The sequence below is a fragment of the Papaver somniferum genome, chromosome 5 (assembly GCF_003573695.1).
Source record: "Papaver somniferum cultivar HN1 chromosome 5, ASM357369v1, whole genome shotgun sequence".
Taxonomy (NCBI): Eukaryota; Viridiplantae; Streptophyta; class Magnoliopsida; order Ranunculales; family Papaveraceae; genus Papaver; species Papaver somniferum.
The window spans coordinates 186,904,321-186,927,221 of NC_039362.1; the positions used below are offsets into that span (position 1 = coordinate 186,904,321).

The 22,901-nt window shown below is 42.8% G+C and overlaps 1 protein-coding gene and 1 pseudogene across 1 annotated transcript; one reads left to right on the plus strand and one right to left on the minus strand.

Annotated features, from left to right (window-relative positions):
* The first annotated feature begins 206 nt into the window (after window positions 1-206).
* LOC113283959 (protein FAR1-RELATED SEQUENCE 5-like) lies at window positions 207-4,099 on the plus strand. The gene is made up of 5 exons (XM_026533336.1): window positions 207-266; window positions 491-1,628; window positions 1,722-2,809; window positions 2,967-3,191; window positions 3,464-4,099. The coding sequence occupies exons 2-3, from the start codon at window positions 506-508 to the stop codon at window positions 2,660-2,662; spliced, it is 2,064 nt and encodes a 687-aa protein (XP_026389121.1). The 5' UTR covers window positions 207-266; window positions 491-505; the 3' UTR covers window positions 2,663-2,809; window positions 2,967-3,191; window positions 3,464-4,099.
* Window positions 4,100-4,368: 269 nt separating this feature from the next.
* Window positions 4,369-22,122, minus strand: LOC113283961 (annotated as a pseudogene).
* Between the last annotated feature and the right edge of the window lie 779 nt (window positions 22,123-22,901).

A 22,901-nucleotide genomic window follows, 5' to 3' on the forward strand; every position in this document is an offset into this window, starting at 1 on the left:
ATTCATGAATATTAAGATTTTTTTCGGTATTTTGAAAAAGATTACACGTGTGGTTGGACCAGTGGATAAAAATTTGGGTCCAAAATTTTTATTTGTTATAAAAATGGACCTCCGATTACTGGACTTTAGTGGGTGGACCTGCCACTAACTAAGAACACTATAATAGTACCTATAGGTAATCCCTACCATCTCTAAACTGTACTTTGAATGCCGCAAGCAAGGTCCATGGAACTGATAATGATGAAGAACAACGTCCTATTACAGAGGTATAATCCGTTTTTACCTAATTCTTTTCCTCCTTTTTGGTTATTGATTGATGTTTTCTTTGTCTATCAAAGTTTTTTTTTGCATCTATGAGAAGCTAGGGTTTTTTCTACAATTTTTTTTTTGGCGTTTTTTCCCTAAGATTATAATGTGTGACTTTTGGATGAGATAATTGGATTATAGAATTTTGTGATTGATTTTCAATTTTATCATAACATGTAAACAGGAAACTCCAATTTCAATGGATAGTTCTGAAACTATCCCGGATTTGGATTCTAATGATGATAAGGGGGATTCTGCAGAAGCTGAACTGCGCTTTTGTGATTTAGATGAGTTAGTAGAGCCAAAGGTTGGCATGATTTTTGACACAGCAAAAGAAGCATTGGATTATTATAACGAATATGCAAGAAAGATTGGTTTTAGGGTGAGAATACTAAGGACAAATGCGAAGAAAGGTCAGCGTGATAAAATTCATCGCCAAGTGCTAGTTTGTTCGTGTGAAGGAAGCTATAAAATGGTGAGGAAGCCTAGAAAAAGAAGAGAAACTAAGCGATTTGAATGCATGGCAGTCTTTGAGATCAAATTAATGAGTGGTGGTGACAAGTATGCTTTGATTAGGTTCAAATCTGAGCATACACATGAACTTGGACCGACTAAAATTTCCAGGCACCTAAAGACCCCTGCCCATGTACCACATGTTGACAGTAGCCTTCCTCGAGGAGTAACAGCAGCGGATATTCCTGAAGAAGTTGGCTTATCTGATCTCAACGCAAGGTCTGGGTTTCTAAAGAGGGGTGATGCTCATTTTCTCCTCGAGTATTTCAGGCAAAAGAAGCAAGAAAATAAACATTTTTTCTACTCTTTTCGCACTAATGGAGATGGCAGCATATGTGGTGTATTTTATTGTGATGCAAAGTCAAGAAGAGATTACGGGATATATGGTGATGCAGTCTGTTTCGACACAACATTCAAAACAAACGATATGGTTTGTGTGCCAGTTATTGGTATAAACAATCATGGGCAACCTGCACTTTTTGGATGTGGTTTATTAGATGGTGAAACAGCGGATTCTGCAGTGTGGTTGTTTACTACTTTCTTGGAGGCTATGGGAGGAAAGAAGCCCATAAGTGTGTTTACGAGTGAATCAGCATTCATTTTAAATGCTGTTAGTGCTGTATTTCCAGAAGCTCATCATGGATTGTGTTTATGGCATTTATTTCAAAGTGCTTCAAAGCACTTGACTGAAGTATTTAAAGCGTTTAAATCATTCTCCGTTCAATTTAAAGCTTGCATATATGATCCAGAAACGATTGAGGAATTTGAAGAAAGTTGGAGCAAGTTGCTTGATGAGTATGGGCTTAGAGGTATGGTGTGGCTGCAAGGCTTGTATGAGTTGCGAAAAATGTGGTCTCAAGTTTATAGTCGTAGTCATTTTTGTGCTGGCATGACTGCAACAGGAACAGGCGAGAACATCAGCAAGTTTTTGAAAGCCTATTTTAGCACGGGTAGCATTCCTCTTTGGGAGTTCGTGGACCAATACTCTAAAGCCATGGTTGATCAGTATGAGAAGGAAAAGGAAGCAGAAAAAAGGACACACCAAACAGAACCAAATTTGATCTCTGCGTGGCCTATAGAACACGAGGCATCAAAATTATACACTAGAGAAATGTTCTATGGTTTCCAAGAAGAGCTTCAACAAATTATAGATCTGCTGTTAGAGTTGGTGTCAGACGACGGAATTATTCGTACCTATAGAGCTACTGAGATGGAAGGTCAGAAAAAGATTCGCACACTTATATATAACCACACTGAACAATCAGTCTATTGCTCTTGTAAGAAATTTGAATTTAATGGAATCCTTTGCTCTCATGCATTAAAGTTGTTTCGTAACTTGCAGTATAAAACTCTGCCTCCTAAATATTATTTGAAGAGATGGACTCGTAAAGCTACAGAAGACGATGTTTTTGACCCTTCTGGGGAGTTGATCCCGAATAATAGTGATCCGTCATCAACTGCTCTTTACGATGCGCTGTTGCAAATTTCACAAAGAATTGCAACGAAGTGTTCGAAGTCAGAAGAAGTGTTTTCTCTCACTAAATTATTACTGCAGGAAGTTGAAGCGAAGATGGAGGGCCGTAATACTATGGAAGAACGAAGGCCCGCAGTTCAGAAAGCTACAATTAAGACTACTTCAGCAGTTCAGACAACTACAATTGAGACTACTCCAGCAGTTCAAAAAACTACAATTAAGACTACTCCAGCAGTTCAGAAAACTACAATTGAGACTACTCCGGCAGTTCAGAAAACTACAATTGAGACTACTCCAGCAGTTCAGAAAACTACAATTGAGACTACTCCAGCAGTTCAGAAAACTACAATTGAGACAAACTACAATTAAGACACTCCAGCAGTTTAGAAAACTACAATTAAGACCACTCCCGCAGTTCAGAAAACTACAATTAAGACTACTCCCGCAGTCAAGAAAACTACAACTAAGACTAATCCGGCCGTCAAGAAAACTACAACTAAGACTAAACGGAATCAGGTATTTAACTTGGCACCAACTCAGTTTTAAATTATTTCGCTTACAATTAACTATCGAAAGACAGGCTTAAATATGCATGTTTGTTATTTGGGAAAAATGTCTACTATGGATTGTCTTGTTTTTAGATATTATTTTGAACTCTTGGTTTCTTTAGCAGGCATCTGGATTGCTGCAAGTGCAACAACAGCAGCCGAACCATAGCCAAACTGGCTGGCAATGGATGAACCAGCGAGCAGTTCCTCTCCTGCGAGCAATTCAGCCCCTGCATATAGTTCAGCCCCTGCAAGTAGTTTATCCCCAAGGGGTTTATCCTCGAGACATTCTTCCACCATATAATTCAGTAACCTGTCAGCAGCGAAGGCCATTGTTCGCGCCACAGCAGGTATGCAGTTGTGTCATTTTGTTTTTTTCTTTTCCTTTTTTTTTTTTTTTGTAATTTCACACATGATTGGTTTTCGCAACATCGAGTTATTACAGTTTATCCGTGTATGGCGTTACCTCAATCATCATGTAGGAATTTCCATCACAAATTGAACCCTGAGAAATGCCTCGCTTAACCTAGAGATTAATTTATAAATCTTTGGCTTCTTCGTGCAGTGTATTTGTAACCAATATGGTGATGTGATAATGACATTTATCGGTATTTTGTTGTAGTGATAAAGCAGATTGTTCTGCAGACTTCCAATGTCTTTTGAAGGACGCCATGCTAATGATTGTATGTGGAGTTCGAGCCTAAACAAAATCAGTTTGGCTGGCAGGCATCAGTACCTGGTAATTGTTTACAATGAATAGACAATAGACTACATGAAATTTGGTTGTTGAATCAAATGCATCAAATATCATGCTGTAATTAGTAGGAGTTGCAGAGTTTCCATAGGATAACCCTTACTTGTGTAACACAACATACTTCTTTTTTTACTCCATTTTCTTTCTTTTGCAATCATAAGCACGAAAATTGGTATGAATAATTCCCAGGGGGTGTTTTTGTGTGGCTCAGTTAAATGCATACAGGTGAATATCTACTTTAGTTAAAAATGTCTGGTGGTTCCAACAGTTTGATAGCAGAAACTTATTTGGTTGAGATCCTTGTATTTATTTGTAAATCTAAACTGGAATCAAAATGTCGAAAACCCTGGGTAAGTTTGTAAACAGAAACCGGTTGTGCTCTACCGGAAACTACAGAATCTGGTTACCAATGAGCCCCATCCAAATATTAGTTGTTGTTTTTGAGTGGTCTACTCCTTTGTGGAGAGACTTGAAGAAATTCTGAAATTACTTTTATTTCAATATCATGTAACCCCATGGGAACACTCCAAATTTAGTACTAAAAGATTCTTGCCATATCCTGGGGAACTCAACCAATGAAGTAGTACAATGGGGGTTAAAAAGTAGTACAGCTCTGTACTTGCATTGACTGTCTGAGAAATCTTTACTTCTATCAAGTGGTACTACAGATAATGTAGATGTAGTACATTACATGAGAAAAGTACATTAGAACGAGTTTGTCCTTAAATAGCTCTGAATCCAATCATGAATCATTACAACATCTTCAATAGTTCTTGAAATTGAAAGAAGAGACATTTTAAGTTAACAAGAAGAGGCAAGCAAGAAGAGAGGTGAGGAGGATCAACAGGAGCATCCTGAGATCACATGAGAAAACACCACATAGAAACAATTTTTTTTTTTTTGTTATGGTGAATGTTCATGTGTTCTCAGGTCGCCCCTGCTGGACTTTCCTTCACCACATAGAAACAATTTTTTTTATTTATTTAATAGTTTCTTTTTATATTGTTATTTAGTTTATTTATGCTAGTGGGTGAGCAAAAAAAAAAAAAAAGGAAACTGAGCTCCGAGAACGTGGAAACAGATACCGGTTTTACTTGGTGTCCCCCAACTTTTCCTCCTAAACTTTTCCATCGTGAGGTGTCACCAAGTGGCCAATCCTTGCAGAAACTGCTTATAGCTGGTTGACACCAATGGAAGGAAAATTTTGGGAGTAAAAGCTGAGAGATAGCATTATAGAAGTGCGGCTAAGACTGCTGATGGGGAAGATGCAGACCGGAAAATGGAAAGGACTGCAGGTTTTCGGCATGTGAACGGAGAGTAACAAAGGCGATATAATCATGTTCTCGAACAGGAATTCGGTGTATGCGAAAATTAGGACGTGAACACTGCAACTGTTAATCCAAGACCAGAGCCAGTGTTGTATTTTCTTTGATCTGAATCGGTAAGTCAAATACTAAAGATGATGCGACACAAATTGGATACAAATAAGTTTTCACTGCAATTTTATCATCTTATTACATATGGGCAGAGAAAGGTGATCCACAAAAACTTGTTTCATATCTTTTCTCCAGCCAACCAACGGCTATAAAAGGCCAATGCTTCCTTTGGCTTGTACTCGGGAGCTGTATGTCCAGCTCCCTGCACCAAGAGAACAGAGTCAATAATCTCAAACTTGAAATCGAATGACTGATTCTATCCAAAGCAGAAGACATAGAAAAAACAACTGAAAGATACAAATACGGACTTGAGACATTTTTTTATGTATCTTACCTTTATAGTGAGGAAAGTGAGATTATTGTCATAGCCTTGAAGGTAGCTAAAACAGCACAAAAACAAAAGGAGAAAATACTATCATCATCAGGAGTTCATGCCAATAATTTGCAGAAGTTTTTACAATAGTGAGTAAGCGCATTGCGAAAGACAGGCATATGTAACTTATCCAGCAACCTGATTATTGAAAAACCAAGGTCTCCATTCGTCTAAGATTTTATATCCAAGCGACCTCGTCCATCTGTCACTCCCGATATATGGTACACACATATCATGATCACCACTGCAAACAAAATAGTAAATCATAAATAGCATCTAAAACTGGGGGGTCACTACGAAACATAGAAACTTGGCATCCGTATAGGACACACTAGATTCCTGCAAAATCATCCTATGCTGCTGACATTTGCACCAGAGAATTATTGGTAACTCTGTTGCACAAGTGTATACACCTACTCTAGTTACAGGAGACTAGTGAGGATACCTGAATACAAGTGCTCTATATCCCCAGGCCGTAAGGTTCCTGTGATATTTAATCATGCTTCCCAAATCATGATTGTACAGGATCTTGTCTGTGCAAATCTCCCAAATAAGGTTTTCCTAGTGTGAAACAAAACATTATTGTCAGTTGGCTGCTTTCAGATAATGTTGGAGTATGAAACAACTAGAGTATAAGTACTGTACCTCTCGGGCATGAATTGCTTTCCTCACAGCCTCATTGTTTAGCCACGCAGATGCGACTTCATCATCCTACAAAACCAAATCCACTAGGAAACTTCTTCAGGTCTCTCCACAAATGAAGTTAACGGCGAAACTCCACTGCTTTTGTGATAACGTTAGCCATACTCTAAAATTTTCTACGCAGTCTTTGGCATAAGACTGGTCTTGCTCAAGTAACGAACGCTAGAAGATATTATGAGTTGCAAAGAACTAAAAAAATCTCAACTTACAGTGCATGGCAGGTTTTTGCTTTTCAGGAGCTGTGGCCATGTAGGAACAATTCCATCTCTTACTGGAGCTCCAAGAGGCCACGCACGACCGAGAATTCTTTTCCTCACTGGAAGAGGCCTTTCCGTTTCACCTAACCGTCTGAAACTAGATGGTGGCCTGATATTACCATTTTCAATTTCTCTGTCTTCAGACCCGTGGTAACAGGGTTCAAGGATGTTATATTTGTTCAGACCACTCACGTTCTGAGCATAAACCAAAATGCAGATGATTAAGTTAAGAGAAACGAATAGAAACAAGAGAAAAGGGATAAAAGAGTGTTTCACGATAAATCAAGAATTTCATTACAGATCCAACTTACATCATGAACTTTCTCAAGCTTTTCTTTGCATCTTTGATTGTCATTACCGTAGAAAGTTCCATTGCAAGCAGTAGTCACCTCCTGCATTATATGACAGACATTAAAATTTTGCACCTGTATGCAATGGATAGTCCTGGGCTGGAGAAATAAATACACGGTTCATGGGTTTGCATTTCTAGTACTCTTTACGTCTTTCTTTACCTGACGCAGCAATAGTTGTAACTTTACTAGTTTTGTTCAGTAAATTGCAGGAAGCCTTACTATTTCAGACATATATCTCATACGTCAACCCACCTCAAATAGAACATCTGGGATAAGGCCCATGCCATGGGCAAATGGCACAAGAGAATTTCCGTCGAATTCCCAGTCAGTTGCCGCATTTCCTATCATGTAACCCTGTATCAAATGAGTTCGAATTTTATAAGATTGTTATACACAAGATTTTTTTTAACTTTTTTTTTTAAACCATAGAAGTTCATACCTTGAAGTTCATTACAGGCTTTATACCGGCTTCAAGACCTGAAAGAGTTCTCATTTTTGTAAAATTGTGCTTTTAGTATTTCAAGTACTCCCTCTGTTTCTAAAAATTAGGCTTGTTTGGTTTTCACAAAAATTAAGGATCTGTTTGGGAGCTTGGAAATGGGATAACATAGTCCAAGATAGTGTATCTTAATTTGATTTATGATAATCTTGATATTGATCAGTTTTAGTGTTGTTTGTCTAAAATTCTATCCAGTCTTACATTAACTCCATTTGTGTTTGTCTGACACTCAACCTAACAGTGGATTAACCTTGAGATTGATCATTTTTAACTCAACTTGCGCAAATATATCAGATAGCGAGGTAAACTAGTAGGAGTAAATGCCAAAATGGTCTTAAAAATATTTAAACCGTGAACTTTTTGGCTCTATCCCAGGTTGGGAAACGGGAGAGCAGGGTTTCAGGAGAATACTATAAACCAACTTTTTGGCCTCCTAAAACCAAGGATGGATTAGCCATCCTTATCCCAGCCTGGAATAAGATGTAGAAAAACACTTTTCAACCGTTTGTTTGGTGATAACCCAACCTAGGTTGGGATATCCCAGTTCCCAAACACTACCTAAAAAAACTAATCATTGGAGCCACTTTTCCATGTTTTTTTCCTAATCTATTCTCTGGTCCCTACTCTTTTGTTATTAGAGAAAGATGAGAGGGAAGTGGTCCCCTTTAGTATTAGGAGAGAAAATGGAGAGAAAGAAGTGGTCCCTCGATAGGTATAGTAGTAAAATCATAACATTTGACTTTCCACATATGAAAATAAACCTATTTTTTTGACATACCCAAAAAATGAAACCTGCTATTTTTTAGAAACGGAGGGAGTATAAGTAACAGTTCGTCAGACCAGTAAGGATAGTACCCTTGACAACTTGAGAAGCCAGAGTAGGCACATATATCCCAGCATAGGACTCTCCAGAAATGTGAAATGGGTTTGATAGGAACTCCGGGTATTGCTCGAACCACTTCATGATGCACGAAAATAGATTGAGAAACACGTATTAAATGTTTGGTATGCGTGCTGCTAGATTGCGGATGAAGGTATCATCATTTGTAGGCATTAAGATCACTAAACCCGCAAATATGCATACAGTTGCACAAAATTTCCAAAGATGGTAATCAAGCTGTCATCTTTGCACAAAATTTCCAAAGATGGTAATCAAGCTGTCATCTTTGCACACAAAAAGGTCCAACCTTTGACCAACTGCATGGATTAAGTTGAAGTTTTGGAAGACTTCTGTGGACACACGAACCAAGCGGGGTCCGAATGTCCACAATCAATCATTAAAGTCTAAAGAGATTACGATGATGATACCCTGATGTGGATTTATTGGCTCAAAACCCACGGGTTTATCATGGCCTCCTCCAACTTTCCCGTGCGTAGCGATTATGCATGGGGTACAAATATAAAAGGAAAACAACATATATAAGCAGATACGTGCGGAGCTAAATGAATGTAAAGTGCTGAAATGTAAATAAGACCAAGGTTTACGTGGTTCAGCACTAAGGCCTACGTCCACGGGGTTTGTTGTTCTACTATATTATTCACGGTTACACAAATAGTTGAATGACTTTGGGTTTACATATTTCTCTCCACTATGGGATTAACTTACCTTTGCTATTCTCTCTCTCTCTCTCTCCTGATGTTTTTTCGATCCCCTCTCTCTTTGTGGAGATTGGGTATTTATAAGGTTGGAATGTGGGACCCATCTCTGAAGACCGTTGGAACCTTATCTTCTCGTGTCCTTGCGTCCATCACGCGGAGGTCTGCGTTTCCCCCTCGATCCCGCGGAGGCATCTTCGCTCGTTCCATAGGTCGGTCGACACGTGCACTGCTCAGAGTGTTTAATGCGGGTGGTTGAGGGGTCTGCTCGTGTCAGACAAGTGTCTTCTGCCCCTGTCAGTCCGTGTCAGCTGACTTTCTCTCCACCGTTGATCTTAGTTCCTCTTCTGGGGATGAGATAAAGAAACTCCTAGGGGTTTATTTGGTGCTTCGTGACGCATCGTTTTTTGATGTTTTGGCTTGCATGCTTTCCACGTACCTTTCTGTGTACACGTGTCCGATAGTGAGATATATGTGTACACAATTTGCCCCTTTTCTTCGGGCTTAACTGACTAATGGGTGCCTTGAAGAAAAACTATCGTCGCACATTCTTCTCACTCCTAATAACTTCTCCTAGATACTTGGGCACGTCTTTTATTCGTGCATTAACTGCTTATGTAACGGGCACGTTTTCCTATTTCTCCCTTAATTTCCTCTTTTCTTTCGGGTATTTTAAGGATAGAGAGGAAATTTAATTTCATTCTTCCTAAACACTCTCTCAGTTCATTCTTCCTTTAAATTTCCTGCCTGCCTTCATTAAACCTGTGACCTTAAATTCTTTGTCAGTCTTCATTGTACCTGTGATCTTAAATTCTGTCAGTCTTTATTGCACCTGGGATCTTCCCCTGTTCGTTTCTTCTACTTGCTGTTTTTGCCGGTGAGTTTTTCTTTTCTTGATTTCACTGTTTTATGCCGTGTTGATTTGTGAATTTTCTGCTATTGTTGTTCCTTGTTTGTGATGAAGAACTTTTTCTGATGCTTGCATACTAGTTTGCCCCTGTTCTTCATCTTAAATTAAGGCAGCCATTACTTCGAGGGTGGAGTATTGAGATTGTATCCTAATTTTAGGGTTGCTATGTTATCGTGGTTGTATTGCTATGAATGTGTTTTTTGATTTTTGGTTATCGTGTGTAACTTGTTCTTGATTTTATTCTTTCCGCAGCCATGTCTGACCGTCCGCGGCCTACTTATGAGACTCCTGATTCTAGGTTGTCGAGATATCCTCAGCGTCGAGAGTCTCAAGATGATGTTCGTCGGAGTCGAGTTTCTTCCGGAGCGAGAGCCTCGTCTTCTCGGGAAGAGATTCCTCCGATAATTCCGTCTGGTTCACGGAGAGTCTCTAATCACTCAATGGTGCGTCCTCGTGAAGATACTCGGAGTACGCAGGCTCCTCCCCGCGCTGTTGCTTTTGACGTTCCTCCTTTACGTTCGTTAGTGCCCGAGCATCATCTACGGTCTTCTCCAACTGTTAAAGGGAAGAATACAAAGGGCGTAGCTCCTAGGGCTGAATCTTCAAAGAATCCCCCCGTGAAGAGAAAAGCGTCTGAAGCGTTTTTTAATTCATCCGGCCCCGCCGAGGAGGATGAGTCTGCTCCCTTGATACGCAGTGTTTCTGTTAGCAGTAGAAAAGTAACCTTCAAGCATATCGATCTTGAAATATTCAAGGAGAAGCATGAGCTCCAAGCCTTCGGGGTTCGTTTCTATGCCCCCGAGGATGATATTACGTATGAGCTGATCTCTAAGTACGAATTCGATGAATTTCACTTGTTAACGACGGTTGGGGCCTTCGAGGCTGGTCTGATGCTGCCGTTGTACAAATCGGGTGATTCCTTCTACTACGACGTGCTCGCTAGTCGTGAGGGTTCTTCCACAAATACTCATAGCCGTTCCGTATCCCAACTATCGGGGAATTATCTCCGCGCCCTGAAGGAATGCTATCTGCGGAGTAAGGGGGAAACGTCGATGACTTGCTACGTCCCCAATCCCTTGGAGAAGGAATGGTACACTCCTGAGAATTTCAATAACTCCTTCGGTGATTACGTCAATAGCAGGAATCGCAAGCCGTGGAGTGTCAGCCTTCGGAATCTTCCTGCTCCTCGAGGCGAGATTCGTCTGTTAAATGAGGTCAGCGATGCCAAGCTGAAGTATGTTCCTGGCACGGAGGCGTCCAGTCGTCGGAAACTCTTCCCCGCGCGAGAAAGGATCAAGCGCGATCATGACTACGAGTGGCACGCCACTGTCATTGAGATAGTTGGTCCGTGGGCTTACGGTTGGATTCCCGGTTCCCGCGGATGGCGGCCAACCGAGAATATTAAGCCGCGCGAATCTCCTCCCGCTCGCTATGGAGATTTCTGCCCCTGGCGTCTGAACTTTGCGGGCATGAATTTTCCTTATGCCCTGGATGTCGTAGAGGGAGACGAGGAGGATGGTTCCGGTTCTATACTCCCATCGAAGAATATCTCAGCTGCTCAGGTACGCAGATTCTAGCTGTGTTTCGTTTTTATAACTTCCATCGGACGGGAAGGATAATTCCTTTGTGGTGTCGGTTTCAGGTATTGAAGAAGAAAAAGATTAGGCCGAAGCAGTCTTCTACTATGGTGGTGGGCGAGGTTGAGGCCCAAGAAGAAGTTACTAGTCCCGTGAACGAAGAGTTAGCTGAGGACGAGATTACAGATGGGGAGGAACGTACTGGTACCTCCCCTATCAATGTCGAAGAAGAGGTCTTCGCTGGTCACGCCGGTGATGGAGGAAGGAACAAGGGTGTAGTGGCGGATGATGTTGTCATCGAGGATGTTTCCGTCCCTGCTGGTGATGTCATGGATACCCTTCCCACTTCTCAAGAATTTTCTTTCGATCGGATGTATTCCACGGGGGAGTTCTTTGACGAAGCCCTCGATTTTCCCGAGGACTTCTCTTTACTTTCCCCTAATGACGATTGGGATGTTCTTGGTGGTGATGGTAATGGTGATGCTGCTGTAGAAGGTGTTGGTGCGGAGGAGCCTGCTGTGCATGTAGTCGCGGAAGAGCATGCCAACGTTCATGCCGAGGGGGTCGAGTCGGAGAAAGGAAAATCTGTTGTTGACGCGCCATCATGAGTTGGTTTAAGGAGAAGAATCTTCTGTTTGTCTCTCATCCTGCTCCTGTGGTTGTTGGGGAAAAGGAATCAACCGCGTATACCCGTCGCATGATGGAGATGTCCTCGGAGGCGCAGGTGTCTGAAGCCTGGGGAAAAAGGTTGACCGTTCCCGAAGCTACCCTCGTGCCGGAGCCTCCTACTTCTGTTGCCGATATGATGGCTATTGCCGACGGGTATCAATATGGCTTCCCGCAACAGCGTGTGCTGGAGGTAAATTTTCGTACATGCTTGTACGTGAGAATAGGACGCTTCGGTTGAATAATGTTTTGTCATTTTGATGTGTAGATGATGAGGAGCGAGCATTGCAACCACGTGATGTATCAGTTCTTTAAAGCAAAATCTCTGAAGCTCGAGGATAAGCTTCGTCATCGGGAAAAGGAATTATCTGCGGCTGAGGTGGAAATAGAAGAGCTGAAGAAAAGCCTTAAGGATAAAGAAAAACTGGGTGAAGCAGAGGCTGATCTTCGTTCAGAACTTATTGCAGTGCGCGCTGAGTTAGAGCAAACTCGTAGCCAAGTTTCCACTTTCACAGGTTTGGTTCTTTTCCCTCGCCGTATGTCGTCATTCTTTTATCTCTTAGTTGTTCTGTCTGAGTCTCCCCACCCTATGTCCAGTGGGTGGCATCCCCGAGCTGGTATGGCTTCGAAACGAAAGAGCTCGGCAAAAATCTCGTATTAGAGATTTGGTTGAGAAGATTAAGAGTGAGGCTAGGAAATGGGATGCTCGGGCTGAAGTATGGCGCGCGCGGCATGTTCAGATGGTCGACATGCAAAATCTGTACAACCATGATCGTGCTTTATTTAATGGCACACTGTTGTGGACCAGTGATAATCTGCGGGAAGCCCGCGAGCGTACTTCCTTGTTGGAATCTAGGATTCAGCTATTGGAAGAAGAATTACAGACGGCGCGGTCCATTCCTCTTTCAGGGGTCCAAGATAATATGCTTGGTCTTGCCAGGGAACGAGATGATGCTCGTGCTGAAGTCTACGCTCTCAGCAATGCTCTTTCCGCGTCTCGTGCCGATGTATCCCGTCTTGCTGAGTCTGAGAGGAATCTTGAAGTGTGCATGTACAGACTCAGCAAAGGGGTCTCAGAGATAAATAAAGAGGTCGACCACCTTCGTCATATGGACTCGATGAAGCAGGTAGAATTAGATGCCTGTCAATTTACTCTCACCAACCTTCAACTAGACTATAAGAAATTATCCGCGGAATATGATCATCTTGATGAAGCGCGAGATGCGGTTGTTAATGAATATGAAGAGGCTTCGGCTTGTGTCGAAGGTATAATCCCAATTCATCGAGTGTGATCTTGTTTGTTTTCTACGCTAACTCCGTGGTGTTGCTTTTTCAGGGCTCGAGGAACGCCTTCGCGTCACAAATGAAGAACTTGAAAAGGCTCAATCTTCCTTAGCACAGCAAGAGGAACAAACCAATCACTTCAAGAATTTAGCAGCCACCCGCGAGGAGGCCGTTGGTGCTGCTTCCAGAGAAGTGAATCGGCTATCTTCGTTATTATCCCAAGCCCAACAGCGGACAACAGTTATTAAACATAAGGCTCGTTGTCAATTGGCTGAGGAGACGAACAAGATGCTGGAGAGGATAGAACTTGGCCTAAGGAATGAACATGGTCTCGTGAAGAACTATCCTCGTCGTCCCGTTCCTGCTGCATTGCCCAGCTCCTCGGGCCCCTCTTCTGGTGGGAGCGTCCCATCAAGTCTTCGGAAAATCCTGACGACGGGACCGCCACCTAGGCAGCGTTCTGTAGGGTCCGCGGCATAATTGTACTTTTTGTAACATGTAAAAGGAATGTTTTTTGATTGTGTATCCTTGGCTTTGGCCGTTCACTTCTTGTAATCACCCTTTATGAAATGAATCCTCTTCTTGATATACCTACAATGTTTTTGTATTTTAAGTTTGTGAAAAATCAAAACAAAAGTTGTTAAGTGTTTTTGAGTGCGATACGAAAGGAAGGTACCTTCGTGATCGTCTTGAGACCTGTCACCCCCCCCGCTGGCAAATCCTGGGCCAGAGGATTCCCAGACGGTGGGGGCCGGGGTCGTTCTAGGATATGGGGTGTAAAATATGTACGCACCCATTCCGTCGACCCGTTGCCTTAAGATTGGTTGGGTATCTCTTTCTGCTGGGTGCCTTCCCCCTGGTCCTACACTTATGGACACTGATGGGGGAGCCCTGAGAGATTGTAGATTAACTACTTTCCCCAATATTGTAGGTAGATTCCACAGACTTGATAATTTGAAAGCTTGTTTGATTGATAAGTTGAGGTCTGCAATTCCTCTTCCAGAGATAGAAACATGTGGGGGGCGAGGCTCCTTTCTTCTTCTGGTACACTCCCAGCAGATTCAAATCTGCGTTGCTTCTATGGGAAGTATGGTTTGAGCCATTTAGCATTCCAAGGATGCCGGAGGACCTCACCTTTTAGATTACGAAGGTAGTAGAACCATTACCCCACCCGCAATGTCGTGGATCATAAACGGTCCTCCCCATGTAGGTGCTAACTTTCCCCATTTCTTTTCTTGCTGATATCGTGGGATTGTTCTCAACACATACTGTCCCTCTACAAAATTTCGTAGCTTTACCTTTTTGTTGTACTCCCTTGCTAGTCTTCGTTGATAATTTTCCATCTTTTGCAATGCTACTTCCCTTCTTCCTCCAAGTCGTCCAACCTTTCTAACATCATATCTGTTGTGAGGTTTTTCTCCCAGGCTTCGGTCTTCGTGGTTGGCATGAGGATTTCCGTAGGTATGACTGCTTCAGCTCCATAAGTAAGAAGAAACGGGGATTCCCCGGTAGCGGACTTCGTGTTGTCCTGTATGCCCATAAGACATTGTGCAGTTGTTCGCACCATCTTCCCTTATGCTCGTCTAATTGTTTTTTGAGTATAAGGGCGAGGGTCTTGTTGGTAGCTTCCGCTTGTCCGTTGCTTTGAGGGTATAAGGGGGTGGACTTGTTCTTTCTTATTTTAAGGTGTCGAAGAGCATGTCTATATTTTTTCCCTGTAATTGCTTGCCGTTATCAGACACAATTTCAGCAGGTATACCAAATCTGCAAATGATGTTCTGGAATATGAAAGTGAACACATCCGCGTCTCTGATCCTGGCCAAGGCCTTAGCCTCCACCCATTTACTGAAGTAGTCCGTGGCTACTATCAAAAATCGTCTCTTCCTGATCCTTCGATGAAAGGCCCGACGATGTCTACTCCCCATTTTGCAAATGGCCACGGGCTATCGACAGAGTTTAACATTTTGCCGGCGCGTGGATTTTTTTCGCGAAGCGCTGACATTCTTCGCATCGTCGGGACATCCTCGCAGCATCTTGTATCATGGTCGGCCAGTAATATCCTTGCGTTTTTGCCTTGTCAGCTAGTGATCTCATACCGCTATGATTCCCTGCGTCACCATAATGGATATCATTTAGAATTCGATGCCCTTCTTTCCGGGACAAGCAGCGTAGTAATGGTCCGAGAAGGATTTTCTATACAGGACCCCCTCCCGAAGATCGTATCTTCCCACTTTGGAGATCTTTCTAGCTTGCTTCCGATCCGCAGGTAGGCTTCCTTTGTCGAGGAAGGCATGTATTGTCACCCTCCAGTCATCTTCGTTGCTGAAATCTTCGTCTTGATTTGCTTTTGACAAGATGTCTTCATCAAAGTCGTTATGGATGTCTTCTCCTACTGGTCTTCGATATTCTTCCATCGTATCTTGATTGGTAGCGAAGGAGAATTGAGATGCAATCGAAGGCTCGTATACCCTTGCTATTTTAATACCTTCGGCATTTTTATCCCTCAGCATGGATGATATGTATGCTAGGGCATCCGCTGCCTGAGGTCCCTTCTGCATAAGTGCCGGAACTTAATGTTCGGGATTTGTGATGCCAATGTTTGGACCAATGCCATGTAAGCTGAAAGGGTGTCATCGTACACATTATATTCGAGCCCATTTGCCGTATGACCAGCTGCGAATCACTTGTCAGCCTTACATCGGTTACCCCCATCTCTATTATTATACGTAGGGCATGTACGACAGCTTCGTATTCAACAATGTTATTGGTATGCTCTTTGAATTCCAATCTAAGTGCCTGTATGATCCTTTCTCCAGTTGGGGTGATAATGACAATACCTATTCCTCCTTCCTTATTTTTAGATCCGTCGACGAAGACTTCCCATTGTCTATGACTCGCAGGTTCGAGGATATCCATTGGATCCTTGATTGCTTCCTCGGCTTCTGGTATTCCCTTAATCTCTTCGTCGTTGTCTAGAGGGAGGTCTGCTAAGAAATCTGCCAGAACTTGGGACTTCTGAGAATGTTGAATTTCATGAATGATGTTGAATTGGTCCAGATGGGTGTTCCATTTGGCTATTCGGCCCACTTTTCCCGTGCTTTTGAGGACTGCTTCCAATGGTGCTTTGCATGGTACCCTGACGAAGTGAGTTAGGAAGTAGGTTCTCAGTTTTTGGGTAGCCCATACCAGTGCGAGGATGAGTTGTTCAATCTTAGTATAATTTCTTTCCGCGGAATTGAGTGTCTTGCTGACGTAATAGATAGGCTGTTCTATCTTTGTATTGGTTTTGACTAATACCGCGCTGACTGCGTCCTCCGTTGCTGCTATGTACAGTGCCAAAACTTCATCAGGGTCTGGCTTCTGCAGGATAGGGATCGAAGCTAGATGTTCTTTGATCTTTTGGAATGCTTCCTCGCATCGGCGGTCCATTCGAACCTGCTCCCTTTTTAAGAATATTGAAGAAATGTTTGCATTGTCCGAAGACCGTGCAATAAATCTGCCCAACGCTGCTATGGACCCATTGAGCTTCTGCACTTCCTTCAGATTCTTTGGTGACGGCATCTCTACTATGGCTTGAATCTTAGCTGGGTCTACCTCGATGCCCCTTTTCGTCACCAGATAACCGAGGAACTTCCCTGAGGTGACACCGAAAGTACATTTCTCCGGATTTACTTTCATGTGATGCTGTCTCATTGCATTGAAATATTCCTCAGGTCCTGGTGGTGATTTTTACGCAGCTTGCTTTTGACGAGCATGTCGTCCACGTAGACTTCTAGGGTTCCTCCAATCCATGGTTGAAGATAGCATCGACCATCCTTTGGTATGTTGCCCCTGCGTTTCGGAGCCCGAAAGGCATTCTGGTATAGCAATAAAGGCCATGTGGTATAGAATGCTGTGTGTGCTGATCTTTCTTCTGCCAGGGCTACTTGGTTGTAACCAGAGTATCCGTCCATAAACGACAGCTCTCTCGTACCTTCAACTGCTTCAACCAGTTGATCTATGCTCGGCAGGGGATAGCTGTCCTTTGGACAGCCTTGTTGAGATTAGTAAAGTCGATGCATATTCTAACCCCTCCATTTTTCTTAGGAACAATGACCATGTTGGATATCCAGGTAGGGTACTTGACTTCCTTGATAAATCCTGCGTCTAGTAGCTTCCGAAGTTCTGTTTCTACCGCCTCATGATATTCTGGAGCCACTTTTCGTATTTTCTGCCTGAACGGGGGTGCCCTGTTTGATGCGTAGTTCATGTTGGATTACTTTTGGGTCATCCCCGGCATATCTCCTAACTTCCAGGCGAACACATCCGCATATTCCTTAAGTAATTTGGTTAAGGAATGTTCTCTCCCTTCGCCCATGATGGTCCCAATTTTGACCATCTTCGGGTCTTCTTCCGTTCCTATGTTGATTTCCTTTATGGGTTCCACTGGTGTGAACATAGGCTTTGGGTTTCCGAGGACTGGGGCGCTCTTTAATTGCTATTTGGTGTTTCTGCTCTTTGTTGATTGTTGAGGTACTTGTTTCCGAGCCTCGGACATTACCCTCTTTCGTCAAGCCTTTTCCTGTAGTTTCCTTAAGGAATAGTTCTACTACGGCTTTCTCTTTCGTGGTTTCTTGATTTCTTACTCTTCGGATTTTTCGCTGTTCTTCTTGCTCATTGTTGATATGATCCTGAGTGGCCTGGCATTCGTAGCGATTCGATCTCCCTTGATCTCCATTATTCCCTCAGGTGTTGGAAATCTGAGGTATGGTGGTATGTTGCCGCAACTCCTTTGAGCTTGTGTACCCATTGTCGTCCAATAATGGCGTTGTAGGGGGAAGGGGTCCACCACACTGAATCGGGTATCCAGTTTCATGGGCCCTGCGTTAACCTGTAACACATGTCTCCCAAGGGCTTCGTGGCCGCTCCATTGAATCCGTAGATGGTGTGATAAGAGGTCATCAACTGTTCATCATGGAGCTTCATCCGTTGAATGCATCATAGAATAGGACATTCACAGAGCTTCCCCCGTCTATGAGGATCTTTTTGAGGTTACATCCAGCTATTGGTAATGTTAGGACCAAGGGATCGTTATGGTCTTCCATATCTTCTTCGATATCCTCGGCATCGAAGATGACAGGAATTCCATCCATTTTTCATGTTCGTCCACTGTTATCCCATCGACCTTATATAACTCGCAGCGATCTTCGAATTGCTTCCGTAACCTTTTTCCAATCTGTGCTGTGAGTGAGGGTCCTGTGGCTTCGGAACACGAGATGGTGTTGATTGTTCGGTTTTCTTCCGGAAGTTGGACTGGTTTGGTTCGTTTGGATCTGTCCTCGGTAACCTCCTTCCGTATGTAATGTTTGAGCTCTCCCGCATCAATTAATTTTTGGATCATTATTTTAAGGTTCTTGCATTTTTCGGTCTGGTGTCCGTTGAAACAGTGATACTCACAGTAATCTTTAGACTTCTCGGATCTCGGGGGCTGCTTTCCCTTAGACCATGGCCATTCTAAGTTTTCCCTCCCTTTGATCTCTCGTAGGATACGAGCATAGCTAGCGTTGAGTTTCGTGTAAACTTGATCTTCGAATTTTCGGTCGCCTGTTCTTCGTTCATCCCTCCGTTCCTTCTATCTTCGTGAGGTCTCTCATCTGAGCAACCCCTTTTGGCCCCATTGGTTTGTTCTGCTGAATTGGTGCGGTGAGACCTCTGCGGATATGCCCTCGGGTTTTCCCGTTGAATTTCTTCAAGTCGAGCGTGCTTCTCGATAATTATTCGGAGATCGCCTTCTGTCTTGGGCACGCTCCCGTGAATTTCAACAAATAGGGGACTCATTCGGTCTAAGCCCCATTATAGCAATTGATGCTTACCACTGGGTCCACGCTTCCTATGGCTTGGCAGATCCTATGCCATCTGTTTGTGTATTCCCTCGTGGTTTCCTTGTAGCCATTGCTAGTGAAAAGCTTATCCATCCCGTGTTTACAGTCTTGTTGTACATGTATGTTCTTAAGAATTTCTCTGCGAGTTGGTCGTATGAGTGTATGGAGTTTGGTGGCAGATTATCAAACCATGATAACGCCGATCCCTTCAAGCTTGACGGGAAGTATCTACAGAGTACGGCGTCGTTCTGTCCCCATCTAGCTAGACGCGGTTGTAGTACCGAACATGTGCAGCAGGGTCGCTGGACCCATCATAGCATTCGAACGTCGGGACAGGGCATTTCAGGGAATAGGGGTGTTGGCCAAGCGATGCGTTAGGGGCGTGGAGTTAGCTTCTCTCATACCTCTTCTAACCTTCCCCCCCTTGTTTATTTTTCAATTGCCTGATCTCTGCCATCATCTCATCTCGCAGTTCCTCCATTGCGCGTTGGTGCTCTAAATTCTTCAGATCATTTCCGTCTGACTCTCCATCGTCATAATCCGGGTCGGATACGCTATGTCTCCTTGTCGCGTCTTCATTAGTCGCTAGGACGACTCTACAGTCTTGGTTTGGCTCTGGTGCTTTGGAGCTTGCTTCATCAAGTTGTTGGCTGGTCTTTGTGCTTAGAGCAATCCGCTCCTTTAAATCTTGATTTTCTCTGGCCAAAGAGCTACAGCTTCTGCGTAAACCTGTTGGTTCCTTCTCAGTTCCTCGAGCTCAGCCATTAGTTGGTGTGATTGGTTGGACCCCTGATTGGGAGTCCCCGCCGTGCCGCTACAGCCGTGGCGCCGCCCTCCTCCATGGTCTGTACTAAAGGTGGCAGGGGTTCAGCTTCTGTTGCTGGTGTTTCCAAATTGGAGTGAGCGCCCCTCTGCGGTGCCAGAGCCGCCGGTATGGTTTGATTCTGGTTATTTGTTAGCGGCATTCCAAAGGTTAGCAGATGCGCGGGTTGGAATGTTCTGGATTCATCCACCCTTTCCCTTGGTTGGTTAAGTTGACTCATGGCGAAGGTATTGCTAGCCTCCGCAGCCTTCGGGACTACCGCGGCTTCCCCGTATTTTATCGTTGCTGCTCTGAGAGCCGCCATTGCAACAGAATTAGCGTTCATGGGTGAAGTGATTTCAGTGGTATCCTGCCTTCGATTGGTCATTTTAGTTTTATCTCCTTTCTGCTTGCTTCGGGTGATGATCGGGGTTGTCCGGGGTGTTTCTTTTGACAAAGCTTTGGATTTTCCTGCTTCCTGCGTCTTCTCCATCACGTGCCCTTTTGTTGATGACGAAATCTAGCGTAAACTCGCCTTCTTTACTCACAACACGTTCTCTCTGTATAAATTAATTCAAACAGAAACGGGAATATCCGCGTGAAGCGGGTTAGTTGTCGAAATACAATTTTTCAAGAGGGGATTAACACCCGCAGGCTATAAAATACGGGTTAAAGTTTTATTAAAGGCGATCTTTAGTATAAAAAAAACTATGAAAATTGTAAATCCGACGGATTAGGACAATAACCCATGCTTGGAACACTAACTCTTATCGAAGGCAAAAGGTGGGTTTTTGAATATAATACAGTTGACGAATGATCTATACGGTCAGAGCTGATAAAATCGGAGCAATCATATGCCAAATTAGAATGAAATCACAGGACAAGATAAATCTTTTACCGGGACGAAGTCCCTGTTTCTAGCGCCAAATTATGGACACACGAACCACGCGGGGTCCGAATGCCCACAATCAATCATTAAAGTCTAAAGAGATTACGATGATGATACCCTGATGTGGATTCATTGGCTCAAAACCCACGGGTTTATCATGGCCTCCTCCAACTTCCCCGTGCGTAGCGATTATGCATGGGGTACAAATATAAAAGGAAAATAACATATATAAGCAGATACGTGCGGAGCTAAATGAATGTAAAGTGCTGAAATGTAAATAAGACCAAGGTTTATGTGGTTCAGCACTAAGGCCTACGTCCACGGGGTTTGTTGTTCTACTATATTATTCACGGTTACACAAATAGTTGAATGACTTTGGGTTTACATATTTCTCTCCACTATGGGATTAACTTACCTTTGATATTCTCTCTCTCTCTCTCTCCTGATGTTTTTTCGATCCCCTCTCTCTTTGTGGAGATTGGGTATTTATAAGGTTGGAATGTGGGACCCATCTCTGAAGACCGTTGGAACCTTATCTTCTCGTGTCCTTGCGTCCATCACGCGGAGGTCTGCGTTTCCCCCTCGATCCCGCGGAGGCATCTTCGCTCGTTCCATAGGTCGGTCGACACGTGCACTGCTCAGAGTGTTTAATGCGGGTGGTTGAGGGGTCTGCTCGTGTCAGACAAGTGTCTTCTGCCCCTGTCAGTCCGTGTCAGCTGACTTTCTCTCCACCGTTGATCTTAGCTCCTCTTCTGGGGATGAGATAAAGCAACTCCTAGGGGTTTATTTGGTGCTTCGTGACGCATCGTGTTTTGATGTTTTGGCTTGCATGCTTTCCACGTACCTTTATGTGTACACGTGTCCGATAGTGAGATATATGTGTACACAAATTCCATAAGTCTTGGGTTTTTCAAAATTGAATGGACCATGTTCATAAACAAACCCATCAAAACTAGAACACCCAGGACCTCCATTAAGCCAAAGAACAACAGGATCTTCCTTTGGGTTTCTTTCAGAAACCACAAAGTAGTAGAATAAGCTCTTCTCATCTATTTTCACATATCTTTTCACCACATCAAAAAACGAAAAAAGTATGTGAAAAAATACTAGTCTTATTGAATCTTAGTGCAACAAATGATTGATGGACAAAAACTAAGGAAGTGGGTCTGCAGATGTTAACCAGAGTAGTGTTTAGAAGGGAAATTGCCATTAAAACCAGGAAGATTAGTAATTAGAGCATTGCCAGGAGCTGCTTCAGTAAATGATGATGATAATGATATGAAGAAAAACAAGCACCACAAAATGAATGATTGAATTGACATTTTGCTGGGGGATTCCAATTGAGAGGGAAAATTGAATTACAGATTTTTACATGGTTGGTTCTATGCAGATTGATTCCGTTTAAGTCAACATGCATTTGTTTAATGTATAATAAATATAACAAATTCATTTGGAACTTTGTTTTTAATTGCACCATGCGTTTCTCGTGTTTACCATAATACTCCATATAATAAAAAAAGGTGGTTGGTTTTCAGATCAGATGACCACATTTCGGTAGGAGATGGCTTGAAGCATTTGACTTTATTCTACCATTCGTAGAAGTTAAAGGGGTTGAGGGGAAAATACGGTCTAGTCCAGGCCGAGTCAATTAGATACAAATTAATTCAAAAATTATTTAAAATATGAAAAATATACAAATAACATTTCTAATTTACAATTTAGTCTAAAGTGATTCATGATGATGTCAGCAACTTTAATTAATATAAAAGCGCTCATCCAAAATTCACAAACTTTATATATTCGGAAATCTCTTTCCGAGATCTACAAAAAGAGTACCCATATGACTATATAATTTTCATTTTTTAAAAATGTTAATTTACACTAGTGTGTACAACTATGTTTGACAAGGAATATAGACAGTGAGTTAAGTTAATGCAATTTGTATCAACTGCTACCTCTGCATGACCTCTAATAGTAATAAACGAAGATTCAATGAGACAACGATATCCTTGTTCGGGGTGATAAGATGTGATTGGTAACAACCTGCTTCAGTAATTATCTTTCATATGTTCTCCATCGCGAGTTGCTTACCAAATTTCAA